This window comes from Drosophila kikkawai, chromosome X (genome assembly GCF_030179895.1).
Source record: "Drosophila kikkawai strain 14028-0561.14 chromosome X, DkikHiC1v2, whole genome shotgun sequence".
NCBI lineage: Eukaryota > Metazoa > Arthropoda > Insecta > Diptera > Drosophilidae > Drosophila > Drosophila kikkawai.
The window spans coordinates 31,122,026-31,148,040 of record NC_091733.1 but is presented as its reverse complement, the minus strand read 5'-3'; the positions used below and the strand labels follow the sequence as shown (position 1 = coordinate 31,148,040).

Genomic DNA, 26,015 nt, shown 5'->3' with positions numbered 1-26,015 from the left:
AAAAACTACATATCGATAACATATACCTATCGATGGCCGCGGTCCGTCACTAAAGCCGAGTTTTGCTTGATTGTTTAAAGTTTAAACTTTAAACGTTTTAAAGAAAATGCTATAGAAACCCCATCGGGAGTAGACGACACATTGAACGATGGCCAACGCAGTGGTGGTGCTGGACAACGGGGCGCACACGGCCAAGGTGGGACTGGCCAACCAGGACGAGCCGCAGGTTGTGCCCAACTGTATCATGAAGGCCAAGAGCGAGCGGCGACGCGCCTTCGTGGGCAACCAGATCGACGAGTGTCGCGACACCTCGTCTCTGTTCTACATCCTGGCCTTCCAGCGTGGCTACCTGCTCAACTGGGATACCCAAAAGACCGTGTGGGACTACATCTTCAGCAAGGAGGGCATCGGTTGCACCCTCGATGACCGCAACATTGTGATTACGGAGCCGCAAATGAACTTCCAGAGCGTACAGGAGGCGATGCTGGAGATGCTGTTCGAGGAGTATCGCGTGGGCGGCATGTACAAGACGACGGCCGCCGATCTGGCCGCCTTCAACTATGTGGCGGACAGCGAGGAGCGCACCACAATGCAAACGCTCAACTGCATCATTATCGATGTTGGCTATAGCTTCACGCACATTGTACCCTTCGTCCTGGGGCGCCGTGTGCTCGAGGGCATACGGCGCATCGATATGGGCGGCAAGGCGCTGACCAATCACCTCAAGGAGCTCATCTCCTACCGCCAGCTGAACGTGATGGACGAGAGCCATGTGGTTAATCAGATCAAGGAGGATGTCTGCTTCGTGGCCGAGGACTTTAAGGAGGCCATGCGTGTGCACCAAAGCGAGGAGAAGCGTCGCGAGGTGGCACTGGACTACGTACTGCCCGACTTCACCACGGTGAAGCGCGGCTATGTCCGGGTGCCGGGTCAGCCGCGCGAGGATGAGGACCAACAGCAGTCGGTGCCGCTGTGCAACGAACGATTTACCGTGCCCGAGCTGCTCTTCAATCCCTCGGACATTGGTGTCCAGCAGGTGGGCATACCCGAGGCGGTGGCCGATTGCCTCAAGGCCTGCCCCTGGGAGGCGCATCGCGAACTCCTGCTCAACATACTCATTGTGGGCGGCAGCGCCCAGTTTCCTGGCTTCCTGCCGCGCCTTAAGCGCGATCTGCGCGCTCTAGTGCCCTGCGACCTGGAGGTCTCCCTCATTTGCCCCGAGGATCCGGTGCGCTATGCCTGGTACGGCGGCAAGGAGGTGGCCACCAGTCCCAACTTTGATGAGTTTGTGTACACGCGCGAGGACTACGAGGAGTACGGTGCGCATGGCCTAAGCCAGCGGTAGTCCTAAGGATAACTTTTAAGCTTGTAATTGTAACATTAAACCAGGAGCGAGATCATTTGTAGAACATTCCGTGTCTATATATTGAACTAGGGCTAAGAGGACAACTGCCACGGGTCACTTACCTAGCGCTAAGCATTGTACAACTAAAATTTAACTAAAAAAACACAACTTAACATTTAGCATTCGCTTGCGAAGTAGAATTTACAAGGGGGGTCTCGAGGGATCTCCATTTTGACTTGGTTAATTTACGGTGTCTGCGAGGCGGGTGTGTTGCCAGCGGATCTCCTCTCTGGATCTCCATCTCTGGCTTACATACTGAACGACTCTCCGCAGCCGCAGGTGCCCTTGATGTTGGGATTGTTAAACACAAACTCACTGGACAGCTTCGATTCCACAAAGTCCATCTCGGTGCCTACGGATTTGGGAGTTTATAATCATTCAATTAGAATGTCTGACTGAGTGAGCCACTTACCCAGCAGCGAGAGTTGCGCCTTCTTGTCGATAAACACCTTGACCCCATCCTGGATCACCTCCTCGTCCAGCTTATCTGCTGGCAGATGCGAATGCAGGACACACAGGTAAGGTTAGTAAGCCTTTTCAATTGGAAGATCTCCCCGACTTACCTTTCTGGCTGGCATAGTCCAGCGTGTAGGAAAGTCCATTGCAACCGCGCTGCCGCACGCCTACCTTCAGGCCGACCTGGCAAGAGGAGAGACAGCAAAAAGATTATGAATTTATAATACCCCACCTAACACTCTTGAAAGCCATCATCCTAATCAGAAAGACCTTGAACCTCAGAGTACCTCATAATCTGGTTCAACCACCCAAAAATTTATCATGGCATGAAAAGCTAAGGCTTAACGCTTAAAGATAAATTATAGCTCAAGTTGAAGAATGAAGAGATGCTGCCTTTGCCCTGCCCACTCACCATATCTGGCTTATCCTGCAGCAAGGTCTTGATCCGTTGCACTGCCGCGGGTGTCTGGAAAAGGAACAACAACAACAACAGAACGTAAACAACAGAGGAAACAGTGGACCGAGGACGGGAACCGGGGGCGGCACTGTTACTTCATCAGTTCGTCCGCGCCGATTTCACCACGGGACTCCGGCTCTTACCAGGGTCAAAGCGGCCCGCGTCGGGATCAGCTTGCGTCCCTTGACCGCGCGCACGGTCGCTGTTGCCACCACACGTGTAGCCATCTCGCTCCTGGGGCTTTATATAATTTGTTTTCCCACGATTTTGCGATTCGAAATTATGAGTTCTACTAGCTGGTAGTGATGACACCTACTGCCTATAGATGTCACGTGAATTATGGCTATCGATGGGTTTTATCGATAGGTGCATGAAGAGCTTGACAAATTTTGAGAAATCTGGAAAACAAACGGATAATTTATAGAATTTTGTGTAAATTAAAAATTAAATTAAAAATTTTACAATGTACATAAGACGTGAAATTGGGTTTTTAACTGAAACTCTCAGCTTGCTTTGATATTGGCTGGTAACATGTCAAAGTGCCATCCCTAATAACTGTATTTCACACGGTTCGATCGGATTTAATCATTATCACAGAAATAATAGTTAAACACAACAAAATGAGTGTCCTGAGACAATTGTACACAATCAGCGCAGGTCTGGGAAGACGTTCCCTGTGCGGCAAGGCGAGAAAAGTACAAAACGCAGCCTTTGGGACGCAACTACTGACTGCAGCAACCAGCAAAACACAATCAGCTGTTTTTGGGAGAAGCAACCACAATAGCCACTACTACACGTGCATCTGCAGGACGTGCACGTGCAGGTCCTTTCACAACAGTAATTCGGTTGTAAGTTTGGAAAAATTAATTTTCTAATTAATCTAATTCACAAAACAATGAAATACTTTATGGAATTATAAGAAAAATTATTTAAACTTGCAAGCAGCATGATGCGGACCAGACGGTGGCCACCAACAGCATTCCCCTGGCCGAGCTGCAGACGAAGATGCAGCTGATCTACACCTGCAAAGTGTGCCAGACTCGCAACATGAAGACCATTTCAAAGGTGGCTTACAATCGCGGCGTCGTCATTGTCACCTGCGAGGGCTGCTCCAATCACCACCTCATCGCCGACAACCTCAACTGGTTCACGGACCTCGAGGGCAAGCGCAACATCGAAGAGATTCTGGCGGAGAAGGGCGAGAAGGTGATCCGTCTGGTCGACGGCAACTGCGAGTTCCTGCCCAAAACCGATTAAAGAGACCCCGGTTCGCCGGGCTGTCGTTTTAACTATACACATAGGCGACTTTATTGAGCAGCTGCAGCAGCTGACCACCGGCAGCGGTGGGCAGAAGTGGGCGCAGCTGCTGGCGAAACTGCTGGCGGCAGGGGGAGCACGGAGCCAGCATCAGATGGGTGACATAGGTGGCCTCGTTGACTGGCAATTGGGCAGTCTGAAGAACGGGCGCCTCGGGTGTTAGCTGCATCTCCTCCAGATCCAAGTAGGGCAGCTGTCGGCTCCAATAGCCGATCAAGTAGGCGATCAGGCTGCTGGCCAAGCGGCCATGCTCCAGGCAGGCCCAGAATCTCATCTCGTTGGCGGGCAGGGCGACAAATGTGAAGATATTGTGCAGGAAGCTGGCACAGGCGGAGGAGGTGCCCTCCGTAAGCGTATCGCAGATCATGTGGCGCAGCAGGTGGCAGTCGAGGTGTATGCCACTCTCTCGGGGCTCCCGGAAGAGATGCAGCCACACCTGGAAGCCCACCAGCTGGAGGGAGCGCTGTAGCGCTGTCTCCATGTCCTGCAAGCTGGCCAATCGGCCGATACGCTTCACCAAGCGTCGCATCTGCTGCAGATCGACACTGATCATATCCTCGCTGGTCAGCGCCTCCGAATGCCGCATCTGCGTCCAGTCCAGGTCCCGAATTACACTCCAGGCCGGCTGAATCTCCGCCAGGGCCTTGTGCATCAGATGTAGCAGCGGCGCATGCTCCTCTCCACGTCGAGTGTTCACTATACCGGCGCACAGTTCCCGGATGCACTCTTGCCGCTTGTCACCAAGGAACCCATGCGAGTCGCAGCGTTCCGCCAGCGCCTCCCCGAAACGATCGTGGCACTCGAACAGGTACAGGGTGGCCTTCACCATAGACTCGACCAGCGACTGGCTAAGACGCAGGCGCCGGTGCTGCGACAGCATCTCCTCTTGGCATGCGCGCAACCAGGCCAGCAGCTTGAGACAGTGCGGCACCACGTCCTCCAGCTGGGTGCCGCTGGCTAGGAGCAGTTCCTTGCGTATAAACAAATCCATGACGCGGCGCCGCCGCCGCCGAGCTCTCTTATCGGTTCAGTGTGACCGTTGCCTGTTGGGACCAAGTTACCGAAGCCATTTGGGAGTAGGGAAGATCCTGGGATTGGGAAGATTGGGAAATTATCTGAATTTTCCGAAATAATAAACAAAAAACAAATCTATTACTAAGCCAAAAATACATTAAATTCACTTGAGAAAACTGTTCTTACAGCTTTTAAAAGGTTAAAAAATCAGCATTATTTATTTAAAATTTTGGGAAATTATTTTTTTTTTAATTTTTATTAGTTAAAAATATGGTGATTTTTTTTTTTTTTATTAAAATCCAAACTTAATAAATATGTAACTCAATTAAAAATCCATTAAATTCAATATGGAAAGTGGTTTTGTCTTAGTTTTTAAAGGGCTAATAAATCTGCATACTAAATTTAAGGTTTTTTAATTTCAGTTTTATTTGTACATTTTTAATCATTTTAATTTATAAAATATTATAAAATTTTGATAAAAAATGAAAAAAAAAAATAGTTTTTTTTTTAAGTTGGCCAGATACGGCCAGCATTAAGATCAAGAAAATATATGCTTTTTTGGGGTGGGAAATGACTTCTTCACAGGGTTTACTAGCTTCTTACTTAAATTATTAATATATTATTATTAAAATCAAATTTGATCAAATCCCACATACAACATACCCCCAAAAAAAGAATTCTCCGAAAAATGTATTATGATAAATGAGCGCTTACTCTCTTATTTTATTCCATTCTCCTTAAGTTATATCCGCGACTCATTGTTTCAAATGAAGATAAACATAAAATGCATAACATAGGGACTTAATTCTCTTACATCAAAATACTTTAATCCGTTTAATTATTTCCACCTGCCATTCATCCGACCTTTTCTTCGGTAAGTTCACTTAAGTAAATACGAAACCAAAGCGTATAACCTGTGGTGTGTGTATGTGTGTGTTTTGTTGTTGTTCTCCTTGTTTATGTGCATTTTTTACTATATACTACGCGTATCTGTATCATCGTTTTAGCTATTCTCGACTTGGGTTTCGTGTTGAAAATAAAGGTGTGTTTGTGTTTTGTTTACAATTAAATGTTTACTTTGCAAATAAAGAGTGTATGTGTGTGTGTAGACTTTTAGACTTACAAAAATTTAAGGATGTATACATTTTTTTTTTGGATTTCCTTTTTCTTGGTTTTTCTTGGTTTTTGTTTTAGTTTTTTTTTCTTTTTTTGCATGCTTTCTTCGACTTTTATCGGTTTTTCTTTTGAAAATTTAAGAAAATATATATTGTATATATATAGGCGCGAAAATTAATAATTAATTCAACATTTTTATATATACTATATAACTATATGTACCGTGGTGTACGTTATGTGTGTGTGTATGCAGTTTCTGTTTCTGTTTCTCTGACCCATTTCTCTCTCATTTATCTATCGTGGCTGTTCTGTATCCTCGTAATCCTTATTCTCTCCCCCGAATCGCGTGGCATTTAGGAATAGTTTTCTCAGCTTAGGCAAACCCAAAGCCCTCGGAGCACTCGTGTATGGCCTTGAGCAGGCAGCTGCGCAGCTTGTCGTATGACTTGTACATGGGCAAATCCAATTGGTTGAAGCTTTTGAAAAGTGTTAGAAAATCAAATAAATAAAACAGGAATATCAGAAATGATATAACAAAGATCACTTACCAGGTGTGGGCACAGGGCAAACGATCCGTGGATCGATCGTCGCGATGAATCTGAAACTTTTGTATGCCATTCATGCCCTCCAGCGAGCCAAAGCCCTGCAGTGGCACCTTGGAGGTGCCCGTCACGAATTGCAGGAACTTGGCCCGGTCCGCCTGGTCGAAGCTGCGCAAGGCGCGCCAGAACCATTGTATCTGGAAAGGGGGAAATCACGATTTAGAGAGGGATGCAGGCAAAGACTCTCTCGCTCTCTCTCACCTGTGCCGACTTGGATGTGTACTTGTGGTACTCGGTGTTGGCCTTTAGATCTTCAATATCAATATCCGGCAGGCCGGATATGAGAAGTTCCAGTTCCTGTTCGTTGAAAATCGATATTAAATGCTTTGGAATAATGTCGTAGAAGCCCTCCAGGAATGCGTCCAGTCTAGGGGAAGAAAGATAGAGAGAGTATGAGTATAAAAAATATAATAAATTATAAAATTAAAAAATACTCACTGCTGTCGTATGGAGCCGCTCATCTTGAGCTGGCACACCAGCTGGACATACTCGAACTTGTTCTCCTCGGTCACCGCTATGTCCCGGCCATTGGGCTTGAGATCCCGTATCTGGGTGACGCCAAACTCTTGGACCTCCGTGGAGAAGGTCAGTTCATAGCCCAGCGTGGAGATGTCGTTCTTCATGAGATAGTCGAGGCCCTTGTAGAACTCATAGTCCTGCGACTCCATGTCCGTGTGCTTCACCTGCTTGCCCAGGATGTGCTTGTAGAAGGAGCGTGTGAAATAGCACTCGAGCAGCTTGTTATCGTGAACGGCCTTGGCTGTGGGAGGAGGAGGAGGAGGATTTGAAAAGAGCTATATAGGGTAGGGGGAAGGGCTATATCCTTACCAATTACGCGGCCCACGAACTTGAAGTAGCTCAGGTGATTGGGATTGGCATGGCTCGAGGGATTGATCATGTAGGTGACGCGATCGCCCGGCGATACGCAGAACAAGGCATACATGGGATTGAAGATCTCGCGTGATATAATCACATACCATTCGCGCAGCAAACCGCCAGCATCCTGGCCCTCCTCATCTGTCAGGAAGAAGATTATGATCATGATCATGACCCTGCTTGTAGATGAAAACCAAACCCCAAACTCACCCTCGAAGACAATGTAAAATCGATTCTTCCACTCCTCTGGTCCCAGGCGGTACAACACACGGAAAGAGTCCTCAAAAACGGTGACACGTCGCACACTAACCGTATGCTCCTCGCGCCGTATACCCTCGTCCAGGCGCTCCAGCTCCGTTTGGAAGAATTTGCGCTTTACATCAAAGTCCAGGATGCGAGTATGATCCACCAGGACGGCAAAGGGGCCATCGGAGAGATGAGTGGGCGACTGGCGCAGGATCTGATTGAGCACAGTGCGATGCTTCTCGGCAAACTGAAGGAACTTCTGGCGATCCTGACGCAGCTGGGCTTCGTGAGCACTCAAAGCGGTGCTGGTGCTGCCGGCAGAGCTAGCCTGCTGCTGGTTGGGTGTATTGGTAGAGGCATCCTGCATCCTTGGCTCATCTAAATTATCATTTGTAGAGTTTAGTTTTAGTTTTGAAGAAAATCCCCTAGAGAAACTCACCTTCATAGCTGGTGTTGACACTGCTACTACCATCCTCCATGGGCGGTGGACTGTTCTGCTGTCGCTGCTGCTGCTGCTGCCTCTGGTTAGCTGCCGCCGCCGCCGCCGCTGCTGCCATCTCTGCAGCCAAGGCTCTGCCATTCGGACCGGCCAAAGAGCGCAGACCCAGGACAATGGCACCGCCAATTCTGGGCTTCTTTACAGCATTCCTATGCGAGGCATGGATCAGGAAGAAGGCCTCCACTGTTGGCTGCAGTACCAGGACAGCAAACTCATCCTTGGACTCCTCCAAGGCCACCAGGCACTCGCTGAGCGTGTGCCAGAGCACATCCAGGCAGAGAATCTGGCTTAGCGTGGGCTTGTTGTTGCTGCCGCTGCTACTGTTGCTGCTGCTGCTGTTCGTTGTGGTTTTGGTGGCCATGTTATTGAAGGATCTCAGGGGCTCATCCACATCCAAATAGTCTTCATCGTCCACCTCATCCTCGTCGCCATCTTGCAGGCTAACCTGTGGCAAAGGCTGCTGTTGCTGTTGCTGCTGCTGCTGCTGCTGTTGCTGCTGCTGCTGCTGAGGATTGGTGTCCATACTAAAGATAGACAGAGGCGGCGGCGAGGGACCTGTGCTCACCGATTCGGTGGCCCACATATTGCTACCCGTCGGAGGATCACCCAAAATGTCTATAAAGTCATCATCCTCGTGACCGCCAGAGCCAAGGGTTCTTCTGCCGCCTGATGCCGCACTGCTGCCTGCCCCCACCGTGGGCAGGATATCCGGCGAATCGTACATATCCCGCACCTGCATAAAGATCTTCAGGGTGCGCAGGAAGTAGGGCTGGGCGGAGGAGTTGGACATGAGCTTCTTCATCGACGGTAGCTGCAGCTCGCAGGTGGGCTTGGCATTCTTGGGGGCCGAAATGATGACATGTTCGGCGGTAAAGCGATCTTGCATGATGCCCTCGTTAACGGCCAGATTGGGCAGGAAACTGGCACCAGTGGAGGAACCCGAGGCACCTGAAGGAGCAGCAGCTGTAGATGATGATGTACTGGCCACACCCTGGTGACTATTGTACGCTCGAATCTCATTCAGCAGCGTCTGTATGGCCTGACGCACTTCCTCGGCCAGGCCCAGAATGGCCGCCGTCAAGTATTGTATAAATATGGCATTGGAGGCCTGCGAGCATTGCGTGAGATTGACTATCAGCTTGGCCACATTGTCCAAGCCCTCGGTGGTGCCGCACTGGTGGGTCAGCACCTCGATCACCAGCTGCAGCTGGGAGAAGTTCTTGGCATAGATCTTGCGCCTGGGCTTCGTGGGTTGCACTGGCAGAGCCACGCTCAAGGTGGGCAAAGCCGCCGGCTTTACCCCATCATTACCATCCCCAGAGGCTGGATTTCCACTGGCCGGGGTCACCTCCTCAGTGCTATTGGTGGCCAGACCATCACCAATCTCGCTGGCACTGCTCACCGCCGTTGTTGTGCCTCCTTCAGACGCCGCTGCTCCTGCTGATCCTGTGGCCTGACCTATGGGTATCAGCGGCGGCATCTGTTCCGGCAGCCACTCCTCCTCCTTGGGCAGCTCCGTGCTCAGCGAGGCCAGAAGCTTGACCAGCATATCAGTGAGATGTGGCGACCGGCAGATCACCTTGTAGGGCAGCATCTCCAGCAGCTGGCCAAAGGGTGAGTCGCTGAAGGACAAAAAGTCGGAGGTGTTGGTCTGCCACTCCCACGGTGGCTGCGAGGTGAGCGGAAACTGGTTGACATGCGACATACGCACTTGGGTCTGCCTGTCAATGTTGAGGACCACATCCCAGAAGTTCTTGGCATTGGTTTGGTAGGGCACGGATTGGGGGCTACCACTGGACGACGACACCTTGGCACTGGCCGCTGCCTTGGCTGCTGCCGCTTTGGAGGTGGAGGGGGCCTCATCTAAAGGAGGCTTTGATGATGAGGACGACTGACTGCTGCTGGCTGGCTGCTGATTATCCAGGATACCGCGTAGGCGATTGGCCACTTGGTAGCGACAGAAACGTGAACGAAAGTCTAGAGTTCCACCCGGTGGCACAGCGTCATCCAATCGAGGAGGAGGTGCAACGCCAGCTCTAGCGGTTTCTCCTCCAGCTGTGGGCCAGGGCATGCCTCCTGCTCTAGCGGTTTCTCCTCCAGCTGTGGGCCAGGTTCCTCCTCCGGCTCCCGTTCCTCCTCCTCCTCCTCCTCCTCCTGCTCCTCCTCCTCCGCCTGGTAAGCCCAACACCGCACTTAGAATGCGTCTTGTCTTCACCTCCCTATTGTAGGGCACAAAGCTGCTGGGATAGTGCTTGGCCAGGACAAACAACAGGTCCAGGCAATTCCTTACAATCATCTGAGCCGCCTGGGGATTTATGCTGATACTCCTGGCACTGCCCTCGTACATTCTGTTGATCAGGAAGATGTTGCTCTTGTAGCCAAAGGCGGCATCCACGCGCAGCTTCAGCCACTCCGGCTTGCTACCCGCCTGGCCGCCGGCAGCACCAAAATTGGCATTATCCTCGTTGGTCTTCTGGACAATGCTGATCAGGGCATTGATAATCCAATCCCTGGTGGGCTCATGGTGACACAGATTCCTGATGACCCGATGCAGTCGCATGCTGTAGACCTTCTGGTCCTCCACGAACAGGAACAGCAGCAAGGTGGCCAGCGAGTCGGGATCAAGCAGGATATTCTCATCCTCCATCATAAGCAAGGCCAAGGGCTTGCCCATGGGCGCCAGCTGGTGCGGATGCGGATGATGGTGGACAATCGTGGTGTGCTGATGATGCTGGGGCTGGGCATTGCCGCTGGCATCATACCAAATGGAGCTGTGCCAGCGGGCCTCCTCCAGGCTCTGGAGAGTGGTCTGGAAGCGGGCTAAGGGGGGTGGAGAGATCATTTAACCTATGGTTTCTCTCAGGGATTAGGCAAGAAAGGAAACTCACTCAAGGCATTGCTGGGCGGATGGGCATCCAGGCGGGCGCCATTACGCGACTCCCAGTCGCGACGCAGGAACTGTGCCTCGGCTGCCAACTCCGGTGGCAAGCTGGCTATCTGTGACTCCTCCATGTCCGTTAGGATCTGCAGCCGGGTTAAGCCAAGATTCAGGAAAGGATTCAGTAGAAAAAATCTTGAAAAAACTCACCGCTTGTCGCAGATTCTCGGGCAGATTCTGAAAGAAGGCAGCCGTGTCCACGGGATCCTCCGGATTGGCACTCTGTGCCGCCTGCCTCTGCTGCTCTATGCGCTGCTGCATCAGCACCTCCGACTGAATGTTCAATGGCAGGGCGGCCAGGAATTCGGGATTGACCTCGACCAGCGAGTCATGGGCTATTTGGATGGCATTCTGCTGGGCACGCTGGCGGATGCGTTGCATGCGCAGATGCTCCTGGATCACCTCCTCGCGCATCTCGCTGGGCAGGGCGGCCAGGAAGGAGGGATCAACGCCCTCGGGCACCTCCAGATCACCAAGAGCGGCACGCACTTCTGGGCTCATGTCTGTAATGGTGGCTCCAGCTCCTGTTGTTGTTCCTCCTCCTCCTCCTCCTGCTCCCGCATCTCTGCCCTCTCCCGTCTCCGTACTAACCGCTGTGGCTCCTCCCGCTTCCCCTCCTGACCTGGGCTCTGCCTCTGGCGCCGTTGCTGCTGCTGGACTGCTTTCAGCTCCACCCTCCGCCGTCTGACTGGATGTCTCCGTGGCCCTTTCCCTGGGATAAGCCGTGAACCAAGGTTCCTGACTCGATGTCTCCGGGTTTTCCCTGGGATTAAGTGTGAACCAAGCATCCCTTAGGTTGGCAGCTACTACTCCTTCCGACTCACTACGCGGCATCCAGCGTGCCAGAGCTTCCAGACCATCGTCACCATCTTCATCCTCATCCTCCTCCTCATCCTCCTCATTGTCAATGAGCACCGCCGCCGCCGCTGCGGCATCATCACTGACCACTGCTGGCGCCGGCGGCGGTGGTGGTGGTGGCGGTGGTGGCAATATTTGCGGTTCAATTTGCACCACCACCTCATCCTCCGGATGGGCCTCCTGCAGGGGCATGCCCAGTATACCACCACCAACCGGCGGCATCACATCCACCTCCAGAGACGAGGGCAAGCCAAAGTTATTTCGATTCTCGGAAGGTGTCTGGCCCAGCTGCTGCTCCAGCGTGGAGAGTATGGCAAGTCCTTGCCCAGATCCTGCAGATCCTGATGACGCATTGTTGCTTCTTTGTCCCACAGCGGCGCTATGAGCCTGCACAAGACGCTGCAAGCGGGCGGGCAAATCCCGATTGGGACGAGAGCTGCTGCTGCTGCTGCCCGAGTGTCGGGATGACGGATACAGGCTGTGGTTCACGGGGCGACTGCGAGAGGTCTGGCGATCGGCCAGCTTGGACAAGAGTTAGTATATAAGCCATAGAGTAGAGAGTATGTGTGTGTTTCGTTACCTGCATTAGGAGCAGCTCGGCATCATCCAGACGGGAGTAAGGACGCAAAGGCCTGCCGCTGGTGTTGGTGTTGCTGGTGGTGGTGGTGGGCGAAGGCAACACCAAAGGTAGCCGCTGATTTGGTGAGGAGGAGGCGGACGACGAAGAGTTGGTGAAAAAGTTCTGGTTCACCTGACCCTCAGCTCCTCCTACTCCTACTCCTGCCTCCGGCGTTGGATTGGCGGCGCTGCTGGCCCCTTGGCTATCCGTTTCGTTGGTCAAATCAATTTCAGCGTAAATGTTGAAGATAGATGGGGCACCTGGACGTCCGCGTCGGTGTCCCCGTGTGGCCGTCGTGGTAGTTTGGGATTCGGCCGCGCTGCTGCTGTTATTGGAAACTGCCAAGGGATTGGGGATTAGTTAATGGATCAAAGCTAATCCTTTAGCTTCTGTACTCACTCGTTGTGGGTAGTTGTAGGAATGGGCTGTGGGTGGAGGCACCGGCACCTGCTCCATCGCCAGAGCCCGCTGCTCCTCCTGATGGGGCTGCTGCTCCTCCTCCTGCTGGTGGTGCCGCTCCTCCAAAGTTGGAGGGAATCAGCACAGGAATGGAGCTACGACGGGTTCCACCTGTGGCCGAGGCAGCCACTGGTGGCACCACCACTGCACCACTGTTTGTGCTTGTTCCCATAAACGATGTGGTTGTAGATCCTCCTCCTCCTCCACCCGCTGGCGTGGTCACGGCTGAGGCTGGAGCTGGTCCAGTTGCTGGAGCTACTGTTCCTGCTCCTGCTCCTGGCGGAGTAGCCGCATTGTTAGCCGCCGCTGCCACCTGGCGAGCAGTTTCCTCTTGCTTGCGCTGCTGGTGAGCCACCTTAAGCTCCTTGATGAGATGCGGCAACAGGAAGTGGGCAGCATATAGACAGGCATCCGTTTGGCTTTCCATATCCAAAGCCTTGGCCTCTTCCAGCCACCAGTGGAGAGCTAAAAAAAAAAAATGAGACAAAGAAAAAGGTCATTTTCTGCTCTTTCTCCTCCCGAAAGGATTACAAAACAAAACACTCACCATCCTGGGTAAAGGTCTCCATCTGGGTCTCCTCGGTTGGATTCTGATGCGTGGGCATGCACACGCAGTACTGCTGGTCCAGGTAGAGCAGACGCCTTCGCACTCCATTGGTGCAGAGAGTGGCATTGGGATGCTGGGCAGGGGCAGTGCCCCCACTTCCACCACCACCGCCACCGCCATTGCTGGTGGTGCCTGAACCCGAGGCTCCTGCTCCGCCTGCTGCTGCTGCTCCTCCTCCTCCTCCTCCACCCGATCCTGCTCCTCCTGCTGATCCATCACCTCCACGCGGTTGTTCCTCCAATAGATTGCTCATGTTCTGGCCACTGCCAGAGGCCACGCCCTGGACCAGCGAGGGCGTTAAGAAGGCATTCACCTCGCCACCATTGGCAGTGCCACCACCACTGGTGGTTGCTCCCGTGCCGCTGCCAGAGGCGTCACCGGAAATACTGGGAAGCGCTTCGCCCAGAAAGTTCAAATCTGGAGCCATCCAAGAACTGGATGAGGGACGCAAGGCGTTGGATGTAGAGCTGCTGCTGCTGCCGCCGCCTTGGCCACGCATGGAGAAGCCGCGCAGGGAGAAGCCACCGCCACTGGCAGAGTTGCTGGACGAACCAGTGACACCTGAACCGCTGCCACCGTTACCGCCATTGCCTCCAGTACCTCCATTACCACTTCCACCACTCCCACCGATGACATCAATGTCCAGGGGCTGGGCAATCTGGGCAATGGTGCGGTTCATCCTCACCCGGAAACTATCCGGCGGCGTGGGCATCAAATGAGGACTATCGCCCACCAGGTGCTCATACAGATAAGCCTCCTCCTCGGCCTCGGCGGCGACACGTGTGGGATCTCCATCCGGATCGCGATCATGGTCCGCATCATCATCGTCCTCATCATCATCGTCTTCATCGTCGTCGACCTCATCGTTGCCCGGATTCGTTGTGCGATTGGCACAGCCATCGCCCGAGGCATTGACCGCTGCACTGCGTCGCGGACGCTGGCTGGATGTGGTCAGGCCAATGGCCATGTCTATTTGGTTCTCCAGCTCGGCATCGATGATGCTCTGGCGCTCCTCACGATCCTCATCGTCGCCATCATCATCCTCATCATCGTCAACATCCTCCTCATCCTCGTCATCCTCGTCATCATCATCGGCATCCACATCGGCATCATTGGAGGCCGTTTCCGAGGATTCCGGTTCATAGATATGATCAAAGACTTCGATAAATGGACGCTCTTCATCCACATCCGTTTCGCTATGCTCATCCACATCCTCATCGGGCGCATCCTCATCCTCGTCCTCCTCCTCCTCATTGCGCTCATCATTCTCCGTGGAGGCATCCGAATCCGAATCAGTGGTGCTGACATCACCCAAGAGCGAGGCATTTATCTCGCGGAGATTACGTAGTCCCTGGTCCGAGGATGTGGAGGCGCCATCACTGCCACCGCCACCGATTCCACCGATTCCATTGTCGTTTACAGAGTTGGGATTATTGGCGCCGGCTATGCCACCACCACTGCTGTTATCCACATCCACATCGGGAACCGAGTTGTTTCCCGAATTTGTGGCATTGCCTCCAGTTCCGGCTACTCCGCCGCCGCTGCCTATGGCATTGCTGCCATTCTGCTGGGCAGATGAGCTTCCGCCGCCGCCGTTGGCTCCACTGCTGCTGGAACCATTACTGCCAATGGCCCGCGAGGCCAGACGCAGTCCCTCGCTCTGGAGGAAGTCATCCCACAGTTGATCAAAGTTGAGTACTGGACGGACGGGTCCAGAGCCGGACTGATTGCCGCCGCCAGGAGCCGAGCTAGAGGCTGGAGGATGATCGTTGGTATCTCCGCCATTGCTGCGCTCTTCGACCACATCGATAACAGCGGCGGTGACACCGCCACCTGAACCGGTTCCCGAGGCACCACCGCCGGCTGCACCACCTCCTGCTCCTGCTCCTCCCGCTCCTGCATCGTCTGCATCCACGGCCATTTCATCCGAATTGAAAATAAACTCAAAGGCATGCCGGCGATCCGAGAGCACATTACGGATTATGTCACGAAGCACATGCTCGCCGGCATTGGAGCGTTCGGCATTCAAGGCTGCTCGTGCCGCCAGGCGAGGATACAACCTTCGATTGATGATGGCTCCATAGGTATTGAGCGATCCCGGCCCAGAGCCACCGCCGGTTACATTGCTGCCGTTATTAGTACCGCTGCCAGTGCCATTGGCTCCGCCACCAGCTCCTCCTCCTCCTGCTCCGCCGCCGCCAAAGAGTATCCGTTTGGAGCCCAGCGTTGTGGTGGAGACACTGAATCGTAACAAGATCTCCATGGGCCGCAGGATGGCGGCCAGAGTGCTCAAAGTATTGTGATTCGACAGATCCTTGTACTGGGCCACCTTGGTCAGGTAGGTCATCACACCCTGCCGAAGGAGCACCCGGTACATGTTGTTCCTGTGCATGTGCACCTTGTCGTACAGCATCGGGGACTCGATTAGGTTGGGGAACAGGCTCATCAGGACCTGCAGGCGTGTGTGCTTCTCGGATGAGTCCGGCTGGGCCAGAGCTCGCGCCACTGCGGCATGCAGCTCCTCGGCTACCTGCACCTGGACACCCGGCTGCTGGTAGCAGTCCGAGAGGGAGCACACCAGCACCCGGGTCATGGTGCTCACCTCGGGGACATGATGACGCTGGGTTAGAGGGAGGAACCGATCCAGTAGAACGCCCAGGAAGGTCTGCTGGGGTGCCGAGATCAAGGGGCTGTCGGCCGGCGTGTAGATATGTGAGAGCAGGACACGCGGCACCAGAGATTGATAGGCACGCGTGGCGTCCGCCAGAAGCTTCAGCAAAGTGGCTCGCGAAATCGTTGGCTTGGCATGGCTATGGGCGCTGGTGGGGATGTGCCAGGTGCAGCAGCAGGGCTCAAATTTGTCCGAGGCTGGCTGCTGCTGTGTTCCTTGCTTCTTGCTTGTTGTGGCTTGAGTAGTGCCAGTGTCCTGCTGCCTCACGTCATCCTCGTGACATAATCCTCCTCCTCCTTGGGCTTGCGCTGTGCCCGGCGGCTGATCCGGCTGCACTAGCTCGGCAGCTCCCTGACCCCGGTCCGTGGAGGCTGTGCCGCCATAATGCCAGCAAGGCTGCACCAGTCCATGCAGCAGATCCTTGAGCACGGCCACCGAGGACTGCACTTGCGGATCATCCTTCATCAGATCTTGGTCGTCTTGGTTTTTAGCCGACTGCGGCGATGTTTGGTTCTGCGGTGTGGCTCCGCCTGCCGCCGCCGTGGGCTGCTGGCCAAACTTGGACTTGACCATCACCCGGGCATCATCGGTCAGCGTGGAACTGCTAGAGTTCAAGAGATACTCCCCCTTGAGCATCTCCTTGGCGGCGGCCACAAAGATCTGGGGATTACGGGACACCGCCGTTGAGACCTGGGTGAGGACATAGATGAGGTCACGATGGCCCACTGGAACGATTCCAGCTGCCCGCATGCCCAGCACACGTTCCATGGCCTCCTGCAGCACGGGCGGGGCTTCCAGGACATGTCGTAGGATGATGATGGCATAGGTGGGGAAGCCCATAAAGCTGCAGGCCTGCTGCAGGTGGAGCAGCATCCTCACTCCACCCCGCCGGATAAAGACCTGGGCGTTGTCGTAGTTGCGCGTGAGCCGGGCACACAGACGGAGTAGCGATAGCTTCGTCTCGTTGTGGAGCAGATTCGCCGGCTTGAGGAGATCCACAATGCTGCCAATGATGCGGCCGCAGTCGAACTTGCTGAGGCCCACCTGCTCCTCATTCAGGATGATCTTTTGTGTGCGCTTGGGTATGGGCGGAGAGCTGCCCGTTGCTTGCGAGGAAGAGGTGGTTGTGGTGGTGGAGGTGGAGTTGGAGGAGGAGGACTTGGCCTTAGCGGCAGCAGCAGCGGCCAAGGCGTTCTTTTGCCGGGATTTGCTGCGTGTGGTCATGGCCGGTGGCGGGGAGCCACCACTATTGTCCTCACTAGGTGGTGCAGCGACTGCTCCTCCTGTACCACCTGTACCTCCTGTTCCTCCTTCTCCTCCTCCTCCTCCTCCTCCTCCACTCTCCCCCTCCTTGTTGGCTGCATTCTCCGCCGGCTGACCATCATTAAAGTTAACCAACTGACGCAGTGGTATCAACTCATCCGTTTGCACGGTCCCCGTGCCATCGGGCGAGGTGCGTATGATCCTATTCAGAAAGTTATCCGCCCTGGGCAACACCACCGGATTGTTCATAAACCCAATGGCCTCGCTTAGCTTCAAAGCGGGAAACACAGGACGATGGGTTCCGGAGGCCTCGCTCACCTGGGTCATGCAGTTCAAGCTCACGGTGCACCGCTGCCTGCCAATGTTGATGTGCAGCCAGCGTTCGCCGGCGGCATAGGCATTCCGTATTAACTCATTGTTGGCCTCCGAGTAGGCATTCCATTTGCCCGTGGAGGCATCATACCAGCGCCATACATCACTGCTCACCGCCCGCATGTTGGCCTTGCGCTGGAGGATGTGGCTAATGCTATCGATGGCATCTATTAGATCCACCAAATTCTGTACCCAACGCGGCACCATGGGTCGGGAGGTTTCACTCGCCTGCTCCAGCATCCATTGACTCATGCAGTCGAGGAGCTTGACCAGGGACACCATGGCATCTTGGGCTGTAATGGCCTCCACCAGTGGACGATGCAGATCACTGTAGTTCTCCTCTAGCAGCAAAGTTGAGGTCTTGAGGCGCACAAACAAACGGGTGGCCGTCATGCCCGAGAGGCACTCTTCCAGGCGGGAGGAGGTGGAGGAGGCGGAGGCGGAGGAGTTACTAGTGCCCTTTTCTGGCTCAAAAAGCTGCAGGGTAAAGTCCACCCACTGGATTATGTTGCGCACAAAATTGGTGACAAACACCTGCTTGTTGAGGTGATTGTGGCGCCTGTAGAGGACGGCTATCAGATCGGCGGCACTGTTAACGGTGTCGGGTATGGCCTCCATGAACTCAAAGGCCCGGGAGATGGCCTCGTCGCAGAAGCGATCAAAGATCAGCGAGGGCATCAGCTTCAGGTGCTTGTAGTCGTACGTGGAGGAAGATGATGAGGACGATGAGGAGGGTTGTTGGGAGGCCTCACCAGAAGCACTGGGAGGAGCAGCACCAGCAGTAGCACCATCCATCTCCATGTCTATGTCCATTGTGGCGCTGCTGCTGCTGGTCGGTGGCAAGGGCGGCGGCGGCGGCGGGGGAGCAGCAGATCCTCCTGCTCCTCCTGCTGGATTATTGCTGCTGCTGCTGCTTCCAGGCTGCCACAAAGCACTTGCCTCGGGATTGTTTAGCAGGTAGTCGGTGGCCTCCTCCAAGGATGCATTGCTGCGCAGCGCCTCGATGACATGGTAGTGCATAAAGCCCATGTCCGTGAGCATCTTGATGTGCTCCGCATTCAGGCCATCGTCCGAGCTGCGTATGTACAGATTCTCAAACTTGATCTCCTTCATCCGGGTGTGATACCGATCCAGCAGAGTCTGATGCGACTTGATCAGATGCTTCAGGATGAGGATCATGGTCTCAAACATGCTGGGTCCATAGTTGGGTATGGGGCGACGTGCCCAGATCCGGCGCAACGCCTGCATGGCCAGCTGGTGGATGTGAATCAGGTAAAAGACCGGCTCAAAGGGCACCGAATCCGGCAGATAATTCAAGCGCGGACTCATCGTGTAGGGGGAGTCCAACATGGCCCGGGGATTCACCATCTTCTCGAGAAGCTGCAGCCAGGCATCGAGGAACTCCCCAGTGCCCTCCGGACAGTCACGCTTATCATCCTCATGCGCCACCATCAAATCCTCCATGGAGGCCCACTGATCAAACTCAAACTTCTGGGAGACATTGTCCAGGGACAGCGCCCAGTAGAACATCTCGAAGAAGGCTTTGAGGCCATTCTCGGCACAAAACTGCGAGATCATCAGGTGGAAGGCGCTGCGCTTGTCATCGAACAGCATGGGCCCCGTGAAGCCCACCGAGCAGATGAGGAAGGTTAGCTTCAGCTTGGGCACTGGCTTGGGCAGGATGCTCTCGTGACTGAACCCATTGACCAGGATGGAGCTGAGGATTCGGGCTATTTCACGAGCCTCCGGCGTAGGAACTTTGTTGATATTGCTGATAAGATCGTTGATTCTTCGCTGCCGGGTCTGTGGTGAGCCCACCGATAGCTTCACCAGGGTACCTAGGAGCTCGGCTAGGGCTCTGCCCAGACGGGAGCTGGCCGCCAGCAGGGATTTGATGTACCGGAACTGCTCCTCGGGCGTATACTTGGTACGAAATTCAGCCGCTCGCTCCAGCTTGCGAGAGAGCTCCGCCTCGGTCAACGGATCTGAGGTGCCCGCTGCCGCCGACATTTGGGCGGCAATCTCATCCCAAATCAAATCCGGATGCTGTGTGGGCTCATCGGAGCACAGATTCAGCAGTATGGTGCTCTCCCATACCAGCGAAATGTAGAGCTGGACGAGCTGCTGCAGCAGCTGGACGCCCGTCTCCCGATTAACGCCCCAGCGCTTGAGGAGAATGGTGCGCATCCCGTTGGAGGCATTGCGGCAGAGATGCACCAGCATCACCACATAGCCATGCACGAAGCTCATGTTGTGCAGAATGGGCGTGTACTCGGCATTGGCGAAGCCATCCTCCAAGCGCTGGCAGCAGACGAGCTCTGCAAGCAGGACACTGCCGCCGGGAAAGGTAAAGTGCTTGATCAGCGGCTTCAGCTGGGCCACAATGTCCGCCAGCTGATTGAGTGCCACATCCAGGACCTTGGTCTCCTGCGCCTCGGTGAGTATAGCCTTGCAGACATTGGCCACCGCCTGCGAGGTGGTGGACACAGGCGAATCCACTGGCAGATTGGGCAGGGAAAGCAGCTGCAGAATGGGCTTTAGACCACCATGGAGCACAAAGTCACGGCAGTGATCGCCATTGGCACTGTTGCTAAAGATGGCCTCGATGAACTTCATCACGTTCAGGATGTAATCAATCAGGGGAATGGCCTCCCGTTCCGGTGGCGTGGCCACCTTGACAGCCTGCGAGGTTACAGCTACACCTCCTGCTCCAGCTGCTGCTCCTCCTCCAGCTCCAGCTGCTCCTAGCACCTGCTGCTGTTGCTGCTGCTGCTGTGTCCTAGGCGTGGTGGCGGCACTCACCTGACCGGTCGTCGTCGTCGTTGGCTGTTGTTGCTGCTGCGAGGCGGAGCTCATCTCATCATCATCGTCATCATCCTCGCCGCTGCTATCGTTCGTATCGGCAGCACCTTGGAGCACAGAGACACCGCCTCCAGCACCGGCCACCATAACCATAGGCGAGGGTGCCGAGGCCACATGATGAGCTGCACCATGGCTGCCCGATCCTGAGCCAGAGCCGCCGCCGCCGCTCTCCTTGTTGGCACGCCAGCAAATGAAACTGGGATCCGAGCCCAGGCGTACCAGCTCGTTCAGGAGCCGCACAATTGCGTCGGTGGCATCCGCTCGTAAGTAAGGATGATGCTTGAGCAGATCATCCATGGCATTGCCCAGATTGGTGGCTGTGTCGCCCAATGGGTCCGAGGAACGGCGTCGCCGCATGGCCACCAGATAGTCCGGCGAGAGCAGCACCTTCAGCACCTTGTCGAACGGATCGTACGATAGAAACTCAAACAGTCCACGCTCGTTGAGGCACAGGGCGGAGAAGACATTGGGCAGGGAGCCCAGAACCTCACGGGTGGCCGGCACATCCTTCTGGAGCAACGCCTTCAGCATCACACTGGTAATGCCCAGATCCTGCAGCGAAGAAAGCAGCGAGGGCTCGTTAAATACGTACACGGTGACCACATCGGTGGCCAGCAGAAAGAGCGATGGTCCATAGTACTCGGCATTGGCGATGATGTGACGCAGCGACTGTGTGAGGCTGGTCTCCATTATATTCCGCATGTTGCTGAAGTGAGCATGATCCTGGATGCTCTTCTTCAGGAAATTCAGCATCGACTTGAGCAGAGCCGCTCGCTGGGTAACGCAGGAGGGTTTCTTCGGCTGCAGGCTGCTCGGCAGCTGCGACGAGAGCTCCGCCTTGCGCTCGGCCAGCGGCCGGGCATAGTAACTGTTTGTGGGATACATGGGCGGTCTGGAGGTGCTGCCGTCTCGGTTAATGGGGCCAGGTGGTCCAACTTCGCCCCCAGCGAGACTACGTGCTACGTTCAGGAGACCGGCTCCTGAAACGGCTCCGCTGCCATCACTCGAATTCTCAGGACGGGGGGAACCACTGCCACTGGCTATGGAAGCATTCTCGCCGGTGCCATCTGGGGGAAGAGTTTTGAAAAGATTCGTTGTTTATTAGGAAAAGACATAAGAGAGGTGAGATTATGATTATAATGGCATTGGATATCGATTTAGACATGTTTAAACCAGGAAAATCCAAGATATGAGGGAGAGGCAGGATTACAAAGACATTATATCCGAAAAGCTCGATTCCTCTTAGGAATATTAGAAATTCTAGAAGGGATTATGTTGATTAGAAACAATAACCAAGGAAAGGAGTCTCAGTTCCACGTATTATTTAGGATTCGGATTACAATGACATAAGATAGGGAAAGCTGTCCCCTGTTTTTTGATTCCTCAAGATGAGAGCTTGCTTATTGGATTAATTTCCCAGCCATAAGGCAATCTTGGAAGTCAACCTGAGACCACCAGTGGATGTTTACCGTTAAGCGTTTAAACAGAACTAAAATAAAACCTGTTTATGCCCAGGAAGAGTTCAAAAGGAAACCCAAAACCAAACCAAACCAAACCAAAACCCCCAACCCTAAACCCCTAAACTCACCTTCCACATCCTCATCGACTTGATCCAGCGATGTGTCCAGCTTGTTATCATCGCGCAGCGTTGACTCCTTCAGGGTAATGCCAATGTCGGCCAGCGCCTTGCAGCAGCTCTTAATCTCCTTCTCCAAACGGTCAATAAACACATTGAGACCATTGTTTTGATGGAACCGGGCAATGTCTATGTTGGTGATCAAGTCTATAACGCGCACAGCCCGCGTCACAAATGTTATATGCTCGAGATCAACGCCCGGCCAACTGATGACGCACAGCAGTGACTGCATCATGCCGCTTTTGACCAAAGCGGATCCACCCATCTCGTAGCTAGCCAGATGGTACAGCAGCGAGAAGAGCGAGGTGGCCAAAATGAGCGGATAACGCTCGGTGAGTCCATGTGTAGTCAGGTTATCGATGCAGTCACGCACCAGCAACGGCAATGTACCGCCCTGCCGCTCGGCTCCCGTATAATGGACGATCTTCATCAGACGCGAACCGGCCCTGCTGCACAAGAAACAAACAAAAGTTGGGAGGCAATTATCAAGGGGATCCCTAACACACGGACGAAGACAACCCGATCGCTTACCTGGGCACATTGGGATTGCGGTCAAAGTGCAGCATTGAGGTGAGAGTACGCAGCACTGCTGCTCGTATCTCCACCAGATGCACATCCTCCTTGTCTATGAGCTCGCATAGCTCCTCGCCAAAGCCGGCATACAGCACCTTATCCGTGTTGTCCTGCAGGGCATTGGAGTAGATCAAAATGGAGACGGCCTGCAGGCGGGCTTGGACGAACTGCAGGCGCAGCTTGTAGTTGTTGAACCCGGAGATCAAGCGCACACGATGAGCAATGCGCATCTGTAAAAGGAATCGAATTTAGTAAGGAAGCAGGGGGAAACCCTACGTGAGAGGTTCTTTAAGAACTCACCTTGATGGCCTCACTGGGCTTTGAGATCTGTCCGGCAATCGTCTTGATCACCTCGGGAGCTGCTGCCGTGTGGCAGAGGTCCATCATGTCCGGGATTTCTAGCTGGGCGGCGTGACCGTGCTCGTCCACATAGTCGATGCACAGCTGGTAGAGAAACTCCAGCTTGGGCTCGCCGATGCAGCAGTCCTTGAGCGACAGGCCGTAGTTGGGATCGCCCCAGCGCTGCATTTAAATTAAAAGAATTACAATCAGGGGAAAATCGCAAGGGGAAAAAAAGACCCACCTCGGCTATGTTGAAGAGCTTGACAATCAGCAGCTCCTTCTTCTCGAATGGAAGGCGGGGTATAAAGTTGCTGCGCTTGGAGAACATGTAGAGCAGGTTCAGGACGGCCAGGACTATGTCCATGTTCTGTGAGGAGAGCAGCTGTGTGAGGTGCTCAATGGAGTTGTACAAGTGACGCGAGAACGAGTGCTCGATCAGCAGTGTGGTGAAATTGAGGACATGCAGCAGCAAAGTGACATCCTAGAAATCATAGTGATAGAATCAATTTCTTTCCTTTCCAGGATTATGTTTCTAAAAGCTTACCATATCCTGGAAATTGGTGTCACACTGCAGCACAAATTCATTGGCATTGACATGTCGCGCCGCCTCCTCGAGTATCTTGTCGAATCGGTCGAGTATCTCGATCCAGTGATAGAGCTCGCACTTGCCATAGATCCATACATGGACCGTGTCGAGGAACTCGAGCAGCTCTGCCCGGGTCCGACGCTTCGTCAGCTCATCAATGAGCTCGCGACACTCGGCTGTGAGCTCCGAGGAGCCCTTCTTCAGCTTCACCGTGTCCACCTTCATTGCGACTGTTTCGGTTTATGCGCAGCTAGCAGCGGTGGAGACGGCGGAGCAGCAGGTGGCCACTACCTGAGGGCAGGCAGGGTGCTCCTCCTCCTCCTCCTCCTCCCGGCTCCTCTGTTCTTCGTCGTCGTCTTCTGCTTCGTGGGGGCGTTAGACGTCGGTTGTTTGGATGAGGAATCAGGGATATTGGTGGTGGCACGGGGCGGGGGGGAGTAGTAATGGGTTGGCGGCGATCGTTCGGCGTCGTCGTTTGTTTATTGGTTGGGCATCGAATTGCGGCTCATATGTACATATATACGTCAGCGCGTTCAATGAGCTGCAAAGGTGTACGCGAAAATACGAATGTATGTTTATATGTGTTATTATCAAAATACAAAGGCCAGCACGGAAACGGGAGTAAGAAAATATAAGACCAAATAGAAATTTAAAAAAAATTTATAGAACAACAAAAGCACAAAGCCAATTTTGGGAGAATTTTATTGAGAAACAGAACTGATTTCGAGTTTCCTGTGACTATTCCGTTGCTGCCTCCGATTCTCTCTGACTTTTTCCGTCTCCCTTTCCCGTTTGACAGTCCAAAACAAAAGCGTAGGTCGGTGGCCGGGTGGGGGGCGTTCGGTTCAGATTCGAAAAAGTAACTGCACTTGTCAGCTGAGCCAATTGGACTTCCCTAACTGGGCAACAGAGCGCGCGCGCATTAACGGACTTTTCGCTGCGGATATATAGAAATGAGGTGTACGAGCGACTTGCGATTTCCGAATCAATTGTTTTGCACTATTTTTTTAATTTTATTTTTTACACACCCACATGCATGCACAGAGTGAGAGTGCGAGAGAGCGAGGGGGCACTACCTCACACACACGTATACACATACATATATACAATATATATATATATATATATATATATATATATATATATATATATATATATATATATATATATATATACGGACCTCAAGACACAACGCAACATGTTTGAGCAAAATGTCAAATGAGCGCCAAGCGCAGAAAACAGCAATGAAAGGTGCAAGGCAGAAGAAAGAGAGAGAGAGAGCGCGAAAAGATACGATGCGTAAGTCAAGGTTGGCAGCCGCAACAACAACACCGAAACAGAACAGGGAGACTGCAGCAAACTCCTTTTTCGCCAGACATATATGCATGTACTTACATACATACGGCCGACGGATTGCATGTAGGTTTCCTTGTATGTAGGAATGGTATGTATGTGTGCGTGTTTTGAGCCTGCGAGCTTTGCAGGTTGCAGAAACACACTTTTTCTTACACTTTTCCCGTAGTTGGCTTGATTCCCGGAATATTTGCAATTCACTAGAACAAGTGAAATTGAACTGCTTCTTCGCACACCACCACACAAAACGCACACCAGCGCACACGGGCAAATGCTAGCATTTGTATGTATGTGTGTCTGCTTCACCGAATTTTTCATTATTGCAGCCAGGCCAACAACAACAAAAACTCTCTCCACTCCTTTCAACAATGCATTTTTTTCGCCCTTTCCAAGGGATTCCGCACACGTGTTCACGAAAATATAAACTAGATGAAAAAAATAAACGAAAGAGAAAACGGATCAAGTACCGTAGCTTTAATGTATAAAAAAAAATAGATCCACGAAAAGAAATTGCCACAGTCAGAACAGAAACAATGCAGACGACGACTGTGTGTGAGAGTGTGGCAGCAGCAGCGCCTAGGGCTGTGTACGTGATAGGTTTCGGTCAAAAAGATGAAAGGCGCTGGCGTTGCGATACTCACGATAAGATTAAATGCAGCCAATGCAATTTGTTTAATTTAATAAATCTTCACCAAGCAAAGGCTACGCGAAAAGTGCAGTGTGCTGGCAGGTTTTCCGTTTATGGTGCTAAAAATCGTCGACCGGATTTTCAACTCCTCCGCAGCGGGTCACACTCGAAAAACGCGAGTGATCGAAAATGCAGAGCTGGAGTCTGGCAACGCCAATGCATTGGCCGATTTTCAGGCTAAAAAGTCCGTTTTTTAATTA

General features: G+C 53.2%; 5 protein-coding genes across 12 annotated transcripts; 2 read left to right on the top strand and 3 right to left on the bottom strand.

Annotated features, from left to right (window-relative positions):
* The first annotated feature begins 32 nt into the window (after positions 1-32).
* Arp6 (Actin-related protein 6) lies at positions 33-1,411 on the top strand. The gene has a single exon (XM_017175275.3). It carries the CDS (start codon positions 149-151, stop codon positions 1,343-1,345), a length of 1,197 nt encoding a protein of 398 aa, XP_017030764.1. The 5' UTR covers positions 33-148; the 3' UTR covers positions 1,346-1,411.
* On the bottom strand, positions 1,398-2,715 carry MagR (Iron-sulfur cluster assembly 1 homolog MagR). 2 transcript variants are annotated; one of them, XM_017175288.2, is made up of 5 exons: positions 2,462-2,715; positions 2,274-2,327; positions 1,969-2,044; positions 1,818-1,892; positions 1,398-1,757 (listed from the first exon to the last, which is right to left on the bottom strand). In XM_017175288.2, exons 1-5 carry the CDS (start codon positions 2,543-2,545, stop codon positions 1,654-1,656), a joined length of 393 nt encoding a protein of 130 aa, XP_017030777.1. In that variant the 5' UTR covers positions 2,546-2,715; the 3' UTR covers positions 1,398-1,653. The 2 variants fall into 2 exon arrangements, with proteins under 2 accessions (XP_017030777.1, XP_017030776.1); XM_017175287.2 differs by having other exon boundaries at positions 1,818-1,895; positions 2,462-2,703.
* Positions 2,716-2,820: 105 nt separating this feature from the next.
* Positions 2,821-3,612, top strand: LOC108080509 (DNL-type zinc finger protein). 3 transcript variants are annotated; one of them, XM_017175284.3, is made up of 2 exons: positions 2,821-3,166; positions 3,261-3,612. In XM_017175284.3, the coding sequence occupies exons 1-2, from the start codon at positions 2,939-2,941 to the stop codon at positions 3,573-3,575; spliced, it is 543 nt and encodes a 180-aa protein (XP_017030773.1). In that variant the 5' UTR covers positions 2,821-2,938; the 3' UTR covers positions 3,576-3,612. The 3 variants fall into 3 exon arrangements, with proteins under 3 accessions (XP_017030773.1, XP_017030774.1, XP_070143892.1); XM_017175285.3 differs by having other exon boundaries at positions 2,837-3,166; positions 3,264-3,612; XM_070287791.1 differs by having other exon boundaries at positions 3,036-3,166; positions 3,239-3,612.
* On the bottom strand, positions 3,602-5,502 carry LOC108080507 (uncharacterized). Its single transcript, XM_017175276.3, has 2 exons — positions 5,364-5,502; positions 3,602-4,723 (listed from the first exon to the last, which is right to left on the bottom strand). The coding sequence occupies exon 2, from the start codon at positions 4,624-4,626 to the stop codon at positions 3,604-3,606; it is 1,023 nt and encodes a 340-aa protein (XP_017030765.1). The 5' UTR covers positions 4,627-4,723; positions 5,364-5,502; the 3' UTR covers positions 3,602-3,603.
* On the bottom strand, positions 5,341-25,870 carry HUWE1 (HECT, UBA and WWE domain containing E3 ubiquitin protein ligase 1). Of its 5 annotated transcripts, none has more exons than XM_017175266.3 (18): positions 25,769-25,870; positions 23,733-24,315; positions 23,430-23,669; positions 23,147-23,368; positions 22,805-23,076; positions 22,226-22,722; positions 13,410-21,704; positions 12,803-13,327; positions 12,365-12,741; positions 11,077-12,306; positions 10,877-11,012; positions 7,929-10,808; positions 7,454-7,867; positions 7,196-7,384; positions 6,806-7,127; positions 6,569-6,734; positions 6,314-6,504; positions 5,341-6,241 (listed from the first exon to the last, which is right to left on the bottom strand). In XM_017175266.3, the coding sequence occupies exons 2-18, from the start codon at positions 23,997-23,999 to the stop codon at positions 6,139-6,141; spliced, it is 16,326 nt and encodes a 5,441-aa protein (XP_017030755.3). In that variant the 5' UTR covers positions 24,000-24,315; positions 25,769-25,870; the 3' UTR covers positions 5,341-6,138. The 5 variants fall into 5 exon arrangements, with proteins under 5 accessions (XP_017030755.3, XP_070143889.1, XP_070143888.1 ...); XM_070287788.1 differs by lacking the exon at positions 25,769-25,870 and adding an exon at positions 25,284-25,521; XM_070287787.1 differs by lacking the exon at positions 25,769-25,870 and having other exon boundaries at positions 23,733-24,533.
* Positions 25,871-26,015: the final 145 nt, after the last annotated feature.

What these genes read in the sequence shown, in the direction of transcription:
- LOC108080507 (XM_017175276.3), bottom strand. Translation starts at nt 4,626, where the DNA reads ATGGATTTGTTTATACGCAAGGAACTGCTCCTAGCCAGCGGCACCCAG.
- Arp6 (XM_017175275.3), top strand. Translation starts at nt 149, where the DNA reads ATGGCCAACGCAGTGGTGGTGCTGGACAACGGGGCGCACACGGCCAAG.
- HUWE1 (XM_017175266.3), bottom strand. Translation starts at nt 23,999, where the DNA reads ATGAAGGTGGACACGGTGAAGCTGAAGAAGGGCTCCTCGGAGCTCACA. An exon ending in CGCAATCCCAATGTGCCCAG is followed by an intron (nt 22,723 to 22,804) that starts GTAAGCGATCGG and finishes TTTCTTGTGCAG; the next exon opens with CAGGGCCGGTTCGCGTCTGA. An exon ending in ATTTTACATTGTCTTCGAGG is followed by an intron (nt 7,385 to 7,453) that starts GTGAGTTTGGGG and finishes TCTTCCTGACAG; the next exon opens with ATGAGGAGGGCCAGGATGCT.
- LOC108080509 (XM_017175284.3), top strand. Translation starts at nt 2,939, where the DNA reads ATGAGTGTCCTGAGACAATTGTACACAATCAGCGCAGGTCTGGGAAGA. An exon ending in TTCACAACAGTAATTCGGTT is followed by an intron (nt 3,167 to 3,260) that starts GTAAGTTTGGAA and finishes TAAACTTGCAAG; the next exon opens with CAGCATGATGCGGACCAGAC.
- MagR (XM_017175287.2), bottom strand. Translation starts at nt 2,545, where the DNA reads ATGGCTACACGTGTGGTGGCAACAGCGACCGTGCGCGCGGTCAAGGGA. An exon ending in TGCAGGATAAGCCAGATATG is followed by an intron (nt 2,045 to 2,273) that starts GTGAGTGGGCAG and finishes TCCTCTTGCCAG; the next exon opens with GTCGGCCTGAAGGTAGGCGT. An exon ending in GGCGCAACTCTCGCTGCTGG is followed by an intron (nt 1,758 to 1,817) that starts GTAAGTGGCTCA and finishes CCAAATCCGTAG; the next exon opens with GCACCGAGATGGACTTTGTG.